The sequence below is a fragment of the Salvia hispanica genome, chromosome 2 (assembly GCF_023119035.1).
Source record: "Salvia hispanica cultivar TCC Black 2014 chromosome 2, UniMelb_Shisp_WGS_1.0, whole genome shotgun sequence".
Taxonomy (NCBI): domain Eukaryota; kingdom Viridiplantae; phylum Streptophyta; class Magnoliopsida; order Lamiales; family Lamiaceae; genus Salvia; species Salvia hispanica.
In genome coordinates, this window is record NC_062966.1 from 18,113,268 (window position 1) to 18,122,916 (window position 9,649).

At 35.4% G+C, this 9,649-nt stretch overlaps 2 protein-coding genes across 3 annotated transcripts; both read left to right on the forward strand.

The window, feature by feature from the left end:
- The first annotated feature begins 3,487 nt into the window (after nucleotides 1-3,487).
- Nucleotides 3,488-5,889, forward strand: LOC125207892 (WAT1-related protein At3g28050-like). 2 transcript variants are annotated; one of them, XM_048107400.1, is made up of 7 exons: nucleotides 3,488-3,745; nucleotides 3,814-3,876; nucleotides 4,312-4,425; nucleotides 4,784-5,018; nucleotides 5,086-5,244; nucleotides 5,358-5,509; nucleotides 5,575-5,889. In XM_048107400.1, the coding sequence occupies exons 1-7, from the start codon at nucleotides 3,558-3,560 to the stop codon at nucleotides 5,711-5,713; spliced, it is 1,050 nt and encodes a 349-aa protein (XP_047963357.1). In that variant the 5' UTR covers nucleotides 3,488-3,557; the 3' UTR covers nucleotides 5,714-5,889. The 2 variants fall into 2 exon arrangements, with proteins under 2 accessions (XP_047963357.1, XP_047963358.1); XM_048107401.1 differs by having other exon boundaries at nucleotides 3,523-3,745; nucleotides 4,323-4,425.
- Nucleotides 5,890-6,769: 880 nt separating this feature from the next.
- LOC125204976 (WAT1-related protein At3g28050-like) lies at nucleotides 6,770-9,273 on the forward strand. Its single transcript, XM_048103754.1, has 6 exons — nucleotides 6,770-7,073; nucleotides 7,140-7,202; nucleotides 7,267-7,380; nucleotides 7,455-7,830; nucleotides 7,912-8,063; nucleotides 9,021-9,273. The coding sequence occupies exons 1-6, from the start codon at nucleotides 6,895-6,897 to the stop codon at nucleotides 9,148-9,150; spliced, it is 1,014 nt and encodes a 337-aa protein (XP_047959711.1). The 5' UTR covers nucleotides 6,770-6,894; the 3' UTR covers nucleotides 9,151-9,273.
- The last annotated feature ends 376 nt before the right edge of the window (nucleotides 9,274-9,649 follow it).

The window sequence follows — 9,649 nt, forward strand, 5'->3', positions numbered from 1 at the left end:
GCAATTTAATTTTCAGGGTTGCCTCATCGTTTCCTTAAAAAACAATTATTCAAAGTAAGTCTTGAAATGATCACATTGGTTACATATTTTTTAATTAAGATGTACTCATATATTTTAAAAGTTCTAACTTCCCTATAAGAGTAAAATCTTTGTACTGCATTTCAGTATATCAACCATCGGCACGTTAATTTGTTGTGTACATGCTACTTACTCCATCAATAGTATTCCTATTTTCTTTCGGCGAGAATTTTTGAAAAATACTTTAATAAGGTAATAGGCTTACTTACTATCATTATAAAATGAGACTTCTGTTAGTATACCAAAATAACAAAATAAGATTTCTATTAGCCGACGAACCAATAAAATAAAATAAGATTTCTATTCACATATGAAGAAAATAATATGAGTATTATCCAAATTGTACAAGTATATCTAGTTCAATTCTTTTTACATTATCATTGAGTTTCAATTTTATTTTACGCATCATCTAAATTGGAATAATTGGGGTAGGAGTGGGTCAATGGGTGATGCTAGCATCTTTAGGCAACAGATGCATTGAAAATGACTCGATGGAATAAGCATCTATCTAAAGCTTTGTGATTTGAGAGAGAGACCACGCTTAAATTTAAAATTTCTTGCATGTTCAATATTTTAGCAACTTGAATAGTAGTAGTATAATCTTTTAAACCATAGTAATAGTTTTAGCACATAAAAATAGTCACTTTTTGCCATTTTAGCCTTTTTTTTTAATCAAAATTGTTATCTAATTTATTTATGGTACAATTATCTCTAGTTAGCTGGTTTATATTTTCACTAACAATATTTCAACTTTTTTTTATACTCCTCTTATTTTATTAATTATGTATTAAAATTTGTATCCTAAAAAATAAAACTATTTTTCCTCGACAGATCTATATTACCTTTGTCCATAAAATTATTCTTATTTTTTTATTCAATCCATCAAAATTAGTCTCAATTTTTATTTATGGAAACTTTTCCATCGGTGTTTTTCTTCCCTATCCTATTCTACCACATTTTCTTTTTAGCCCTTATATTTACTATCAGTTCCCCGTATTATCCATAAATGAGATTATTTTTTCAAGGTTGGATGAATTTTATATTCCGGTGACATGAAATGAAGAGGGATGTGACTCTTTTATCGAAAGACTCAAAAGGGGAGGTTGTGTTTACCAACTCCATTGGCATATTTTGCACTATCAGAACATCACTTCAATGTCAACCGGCAGCATCTTCTGTACTTTGCTTGATTTGAGTTTATCTTTACAGAAGAGATTGCACATGCTCAATGGTTTCCATCTATCCAAGATGCTCTTTGTTCTTCTCTTTTTATTGTTAATAGTTACCAATTTCATATTCTTCATTTTTATTATACTTTATATATTTATATACCGCTGTTTTAATCGACGTGATTGGAATATTAGTGTATTGATACTAATATTTATAATTGGAAGCCAATTAGGTAACCCTAAAAGTGAAATTGGATAATTTGATTAGTCTAATCATGAAATTCTTGATTTGGAAGGCCCATTACACATATATGGTGATGGTGGGTCTTGGTTGGTGAAATTGTTGTTTTCTAATGTGAACATTTCTTTAACAGATATTTAGGATAAGTAGTCACATGATTATTGCATGGTATAATTTTTGGGGGTATAACGTATTTAGAAATGAGAGTTAGTGGTTCAAAATGAAAATGGTAGTATATGCTTATAAAAGTTAGGCCTAGAATCGGGGCCCACGGCCTTTGGGGCTTCAGTTGGTCGGACCTATTTAGTAGGTAGGCCTAACCTAAGTGCTATTCATTCATTCATTCGGTCCAATTATTATCTCATGCTATAAAAATCAGCAATAATTGGGTTAAGATTTAGATTTAAATTTTGATTTTGACTAACTAATGAAACGGTCTCATGAAAATATCTATGGTTTATAAACCAATTAAATAACTTAACACAAGTCAAATTGTCTTATTCTTATTAAATTAGAAAAATTAATGGAACCGAAACAACTACCATAGTACAATAGAAGGGAGTATAATTTTAGAATCATGTATATTTGGAAATTTCTTAATATGCAGCAAATAAATGAATGATTAAATATATGGTAATTGAGTTTTTTTTTTTTAATTATCATGATTCCCAACTGACTTTTCGTTATCATCATAACTAGCATAGTCGATATTATGAGAGTTGGGTCTGGCCGTCTGGGCCCATTAAACATCTTCGGCATGATATTTTAAGGATATAGTTACGAGTAAGCTGGAGACTTGGGCCAGCTTCAATTGCAAAAGAGGTGTGTGATTTTTTCTCCATGGATTCAGGTAAAAGAAAAGTTGATTTTGAAAAGCAAAAGCCTAGAGGAGAAGATGGAAGTGGAAACACAAATGACAAAGATGGAACTAGGGCTGAGGAATTATATCGAAATACCGGACTTACCGTACCGAAAAAATACCGAAAATACCGTTTTTTCGGTATACCGTAGTTTTCGGTACGGTATGATACCGTACCGATCTCTATCGGTACGGTAACGGTATTAGATTTCTCATACCGCGGTATACCGGTATACCGATTGATATATATAATATATAAATATATATTTATATATGTTATATTTAAACTAAATTTTAAAAAATAAGAACTTTTATTATACAAAAATAAAAGAATCAAAATTGGGAACCCTATTTTTTGAAGTAGTCTAAAACTAGATTTTTTTTTAATATTTTGGATATAATAGATTTTTTCACGGTATAATGATATAACGGTATGCCGTACCGCAAAACACGGTATAACGGTATATTGGAATGTCATATCGCAGTTCGGTATACCGCAAAAGTACGGTATACCGAAATGCGGTACGGTATACCGATAACACGGTATGGTAACGGTATGGCAAAATGCCGTACCGAATTTCCGGTATACCAAACTCCGGTATACCGAAACTTACGGTACGGTATCGGTATGGTTTTTGTCATACCGTAACTTTCGGTACGGTATACGGTATGGCACTCCCGGTACGGTATACCGTACCGAACCACCCCTAGATGGAACCAATGCTCCTCCGCGATTGGGGGAGAATCCACAAGCCATGAGGTCCCCTTACTGCAATATCTTGTTGTTCAATAAGCCTTAAGGTTCCTAATATTGTTGTGCCTGAATTTAGGATGACACATAATCACTACTAATTAGATTCGATTATGGCAGAATGGTCAAACAATTGGATCAATTTTTTATGATCAAGTGTCCCAGTTTATGAAGTGTACAGAATAACATTCACGTCATTAGTATTATAATATAATGTTTAATGAGTGGTGAGTTGTAAAATATGAGATGAACGGTGAATGAAGCATGTGCTGATACTATTTTACCCACCAAACAACGCCCATTTATTATTATTAATATTATCTTTAGCTAAACTAATCCACCAATGATAGTGTAAATATTTGAATATTTTAGTTAGCCAACTTGTCCAAAGGCTCCTTTACTTGCATCAATTCTTAATCAAATTAATTCCAAAGCTTCATCAATCATCACAGTCCTCCAATGGCGACGACTTGGATTCGGAGGTCACTGCCGTATGCAGGGATGGTGTCGGCAGTCGTAACTATAGCCATAAACCAGATAACAAGCAAAATGGCCATGTCCAATGGCACCAGCTTCTACATTTTGTCCGTCTATTCTAATGCTTTCGCCGCTCTCCTTCTTTTCCCTACCGCCTATCTCTTCCACCGGTACGCAACCCATTTCCATTTTTGCCTTTTTTTTCTCTGTTTATGGCTGATGGTTTCATTCTTGGCAGGTCAAAGCGCCCCCCTTTATCGTTTTCGGTGCTCTGGAGGATTTTCTTTCTTGCTTCTTTTGGGTTGGTGGATCAACTTGTTTACTTCACTGTGTTTTACATGCTAGATTTCAAGATTACAAGGAATTGGTTGGATAAATTTTTGTGATTGTGCTAGCTTAATTACCATGGTAATATAGCATGATCAGATGGGGAGTTATTTCTGCATCTTATTTTAATATCACTAGTTTTTTTATGCACATTTTGTTCAATGATTCAATGTGTTTTTATCTCAACAAACAAAGACTGACTAGTGCAGCGGAAAGGGATGGCAAAGAATTTATGTTTAATACTAGTGTGCTTATTTGTTCAGTCTTTTGCCAAATTATGCTAAAGTTTACTGCTTCATGACTTTGGTAAAGAAAGGCTTAAAGATCATACCATTTGCTAGATAAACTCGGATTTGACACTTATGGAAGACAAGGATTCTAATTGAATTTATGGATTTTTTGCTGCTAGATGTTTCTCAGACATGACTTCGTATTCTGGTGTAAATTATAGCTCGCCAACACTTAGTACAGCCATGTTGAATCTTGTTCCAGCATTCGCGTACATCCTTGCTATTATTTTCAGGTAATTTTCCATCAGCGTTTCACCAAAATCGCGTGATAGAATTCTAATACATTGATCCTTGTGTAGTTTCAAGTTTCAAGCCTCTACTATATTACTATGTTTTATGGCACATGTTAAGAAGAGAAGACATAATGTATTCTTACTTGTGGAAGAAGTTCTTACAACTTGACACGTTTTTGTGCAACTGATTGAGGTTCAAATGACAATTATGTTGGTTTTGTTATAAATAGAACTACATCTTCTAGCTAGAGGATTGAAACTATGTAGATCATTGCACTGAGAAAATTTCTAGTCGAATCATTGCACCTGATATGAATAAAATGCACGGTTATTACATCCTAGGCTTCGATTGTGCCAGGTTGGAAAAAGTAGATTTCAGAAGATTAAGTACCATGGCTAAATCTTTGGGCACTGTAGTCTCCATATCAGGAGCATTTGTGGTAACCTTCTATAACGGACCAGCTATCCTCAACACGCCACTAACTTCCGGCTCTTTAACTCATCTCTCCTTGTCATCGACACAAAATTGGGTCCTTGGAGGATTTTTGCTCGCTTCTGGTGCCTTTGCAGTTGCATCTTGGTGCATATTACAGGTTTAACCTCTTAAAGACATCTTTGCGCAAAAATTCGGCTGTTGATTTCCTATTAATAATCCTGCAGGCCTTCATACTGAAGATGTATCCAGCTGAAATGATTGTAGTTGCTTTTTACTGTCTCTTTGTAACCATCCAATCTTCAGTGGTCACTCTGATTGCCGTAAGAGATGCATCTATATGGAGAATCGACACGAGGATTGGCCTATATGCTATTCTCTTTTCAGTAAGCATGCCTAGATAATAAAGCTTTTCACCATCTTTATCGAAGGAAAGCCTAATTTGCTCGGGTTGCTGTAGTATACCTGCTATTAATCTAGAAATACTCTTCCTCTGCAGGCAATCATTAACATAGCATGCAGGCTCTATGTAACTTCTTGGTGCATCTGGAAGAAAGGCCCGCTCTTCGTTGCGCTGTTCAAGCCGCTGGCAATAGTCGTCGCTGTTATCATTGGTGTCATCTTTATGAAAGAGACTCTCTACCTTGGAAGGTATTCCTACTCTTAAGTCAATATTTTCCAACCATTTTACTCAATTTTTTTCTTCATATTTCCAGTTTGGTTGGGGCATTTGTGTTGGTTGTTGGCTTCTATGCGGTGATATGGGGAAAATCCAAAGAAGAGAAGATAAATAATGACACACAATCATCAAACTATCAGGCTCTCCTGTTGCACGAGAATACAGAACAAGTGTAGCTTTTCTACGAACATTTTTTCAGCACTGGAAATGGTTACTAGTATATTATTTCAAACCTCAAACTCTTATTTTCTGTTCTTTTAGACCCTCAAAAGGGAGGGGAACAGTTAGTGGATTGAAGATTATTTTGTAACTTGTAAATCAAAGGCCTGAATGCAATGTTTGATAGGTGATAGTGAATCTTGTTGATATACAACTTTCTTACATTTTGTGGGCTAACTTTGTCTCAAATGATCAAGTAATTAGAGCAGCTGCTGTTGATGAAGATTGTACTTACTGAGATTCAAGTAAACACAATCAACAAGTCCAAGTAGATGCTTTGAACTTGAATTGTTTTTAGTTTGAATTCTCAGTCTTATGGGGGATAGCTCAACTGCTACATACTACTAAGGACCACTGTCTTTGATTTGATGTATGCAATATTAGTGTTTTTAATTTGATGTATGCAATATTAGTGTTTTTAATCTAGTACTCCCTCCGTCCCACAAAGATAGTCCCACTTTGACTCGGCACGGGTTTTAAGAAATCTAATGGAAAGTAAGTTGAAAAAGTTGGTGGGATGTGGGTCTTACTTTTAAAGTATTAGTTTTATAATAAAATGTGAGTAGGAATGAGTTAGTGGAATATGAGGTCCATTACCAAAAATGGTAAAAGTGAAGTGGGACAAATTATGTGGGACGGAAATGAAAAAATGAGACAATCTTTGTGGGACGGAGGGAATAGTAATTAGCAAGAATGGTTAAAGAAACTGCATAATTCTGCATTAGGCACATCATCATTATTAACAAAATGTGAAATCAAGATTAAATAAATTTTTTGAATAAGACACTTTGCCCCATTCTGAATCAAGATTTGTTAGTGGATAATTCTTATTGGATGAATTCTCAACTACTATAGTAATGAATTAAGTTAATATTTACGTCCACATTTGGATGTGAACCTTAGAATTAAATAATAACCAATGCTTTAAAAAGTTAGGATCGTGGTGCATCTGATTATGACTAATTAAAAAAAGAAGTCTTAATTATGACATTAAAACTTTGTTAATCACAGTCTCTGTACTATCACAACTCACAAGCAACATTGTTGGATTTCACGAAACGAAAGCATGTGAGTTACCTCGATCAAAGGTGTATTTATATATATAAGTTGAGATAGTGAATAGTTGTTTGGGAGAGAGATGGGGATGATGGAGGCGCTTCCATACATAGGAATGGTAGTGGTGCAGTTTGCACAGGTGGTGATGTTGTTAGCAGCGGAAACTGCCATATCGAACGGGATGACTACTTTCGCATTCCTCTCATACGCCAATATATTCTCTGCAATTCTTCTTCTTCCGATTTGTTTCTCCATTTACAGGTAAACCAATACATCAATTCCGCTGCAAATCTCAATATTTTCTCATGATATTCTGTGTGGTTGTAGATCCGATCCTCCTCCTCTCCTCCCGGTCTTCTTGTGTGGCTTTTTCCTGCTCGGATTCATAGGGTACGGCACGTAATTTGTGATTAAAATAAATGTGAGTAGCTATGAGTAATGCGTATATATGTAGATTCACGGTGCAGGTGTTGGGGATGACTGGGCTTATATTCAGCTCTGCATCACTCTCCACTACAATACTCAACCTCATCCCTGCCTTCACCTTCGTCTTCGCCGTTATCCTCAGGTCTGTGACGGTGAGCCCTAATTTCGTTGTATACAACTCATACTCAACGACTGAATTGAAATGAAATAAATCAGGCTGGAGAAATTCAACTACAGAAGCTCGACTAGTTTGGCGAAATCAACGGGCACCGTGGTCTCGATCGGGGGAGCGGTGGTGGCCACTCTGTACCAGGGGCCTTCCCTTTTGGGGAATTCCAGTGATCTCCTGACGGCAGTATCGTCTACTTGGGTGGTCGGGGGGCTGCTCCTGACCTTGGACAGCGCTGCGGCGGCGATCTTAATCATTGTGCAGGCGTTGGTGGTGAGGAAATGCCCTGCTGTGCTCATTCTCATGCTCTTCTACAGCTGCTTCATCGCCGTTGTATCGGCTGCGGCGTCTGCGATCGTGGAGAAAGACCTTGGCGCTTGGAGCCTCAACTCCACAGGGAGGTTTATTCCTGTTATATTATCGGTAGGTTAATTGGTGCCTAGCTACCACACTACTTACTACTCCTCTCCTAATTCCTACTATATGAAATGAAATTTGATGCAGGGGCTATTTGGGAATGTATTTCAACTAAGTATAGCGATGTGGTGTGTGAGAAAAAAGGGTCCTGTCTTTGCATCCATTTTCCATCCAATTGGAGTCATCGTTTCCATCGTAGCAGGCGTCCTCGTCTTGGGAGAGACCTTCTATCTTGGAAGGTACACTTTTTTATTTTATTTTATTAAATTAAAAAGGCTTTATCGAACTCGAGATTTTTGGTATTGAGAATTGTATAAAATACGACACTTAAAACTTTAAAAATATCCCCACATGCCCCTAGACTTTAATGCAATATTATCGAAGGATCTGTTGCACTTTGGAACTTTTTTGGTCCAAAATACCCTCCAGCCCCTAAAAGATTTTAGTCTTATTGTGATGAAGAGAAAATGATAATTTTCCGAACACATCAACTTTTTATGTAAAAATTTTCCTTTTCAATTTTTCATTGATCTATTGTAGTAATGAATAGTGGTAATTTTAGATTTAGAAATGGTGGTCGACTCTCTCATCACAAATAGACTAAAATGTCTTTCAAGAATTAGAGAGCATTTAGAGAAAAAAAAAGTCTAAAAATGTCAAAAGTCCCTCCAATGATATTACATCAAAATTTAGAGCGGATTGAGGAGAATTTTAATTTTTGAGTGTCGCATTTTTCATAATTTAGGGACCATAAATATAGTTCACTCTAACTACACTACCACTAAACCAACGCACGTAAGCAGGGGCACGAACCCAATTTATATAGGAGCAAATACTACCTTCGGTTTTGAAAAATTGAAACTTTTGAAACTGTACGTGTTTTATTGAATAATTAATAAAGTAAAGAAAAAGTGATTGAAATATTATTAGTGAAGAATGAGTTATACCACATTAGAGAAATATTATTAGTGTAGAATGAGTTCAACCTTATTAGAGAGAGAAAAAAAATTTAAACATAAACTTTCTAATTTTAAACGTCGAACCAAAATAGATTACTATTTCTAAAAGACGGAGATAGTATAATGAAGCCCATACAATCAAATTTTTATGTATCCCCCCAGCACCTAAGTAATGGAGTATTTAGTTACATGGAGAGAAGGGATTGTTTAGTTAATATGGTTGAAATTGGGTTGCAGTTTGCTCGGAGCGATGGTGGTGATGGTGGGATTCTACGCTGTGTTGTGGGGAAAAGCTAAAGAAGCGAAAGTGATTGACAATGAGGACGGGAAGACTACTACGACGCCGCTGCTGCAGGAACAAGGCTAACTAGCTTGATATATGCAATCTATATTGGGAAAAAACGCAATTAATAAGGTGTTCATCCATCCCATTTTCAGTGTCCATTTTGTATCGTAATTCAATTTTTAGTCAATCTTTCTCTTCATTATATTTCCTTATTCTTGACTACACTAATTACATTTGTATTATTGTATACTCCTACCTAACTTTTATAAAATACAAGTATCAAAGTGACAAAGTTTGTAGAACCGATGATTTCATCGTAGCAAAGGTAGGGAATTCATTAGTATAAATAATTTAATTGGAAAAATAAATTTTTAAGCAAAATTATAGCATGAAAGATATGATAGTATTGTTAAATTTCTAATAGTAAGTAGTACTCCCTCCGTCCTACAATAAGAGTTACACTGTCATTTTGGTCTGTCCCAAAATAAGAGTCACACTTTATTTTTACCATTAATGGTAAGTAGGTCTCACATTTCATTAACTCATTTCACTCACATTTTATTATAAAACCAATATAAAA

Coding starts and splice junctions, on each gene's coding strand:
- LOC125207892 (XM_048107400.1), top strand. CDS start 3,558: ATGGCGACGACTTGGATTCGGAGGTCACTGCCGTATGCAGGGATGGTG. Junction 4,426..4,783: donor ATCCTTGCTATTATTTTCAG/GTAATTTTCCAT, acceptor CGATTGTGCCAG/GTTGGAAAAAGTAGATTTCA. Junction 5,510..5,574: donor GAGACTCTCTACCTTGGAAG/GTATTCCTACTC, acceptor TCATATTTCCAG/TTTGGTTGGGGCATTTGTGT.
- LOC125204976 (XM_048103754.1), top strand. CDS start 6,895: ATGGGGATGATGGAGGCGCTTCCATACATAGGAATGGTAGTGGTGCAG. Junction 7,074..7,139: donor ATTTGTTTCTCCATTTACAG/GTAAACCAATAC, acceptor GTGTGGTTGTAG/ATCCGATCCTCCTCCTCTCC. Junction 7,381..7,454: donor GTCTTCGCCGTTATCCTCAG/GTCTGTGACGGT, acceptor GAAATAAATCAG/GCTGGAGAAATTCAACTACA.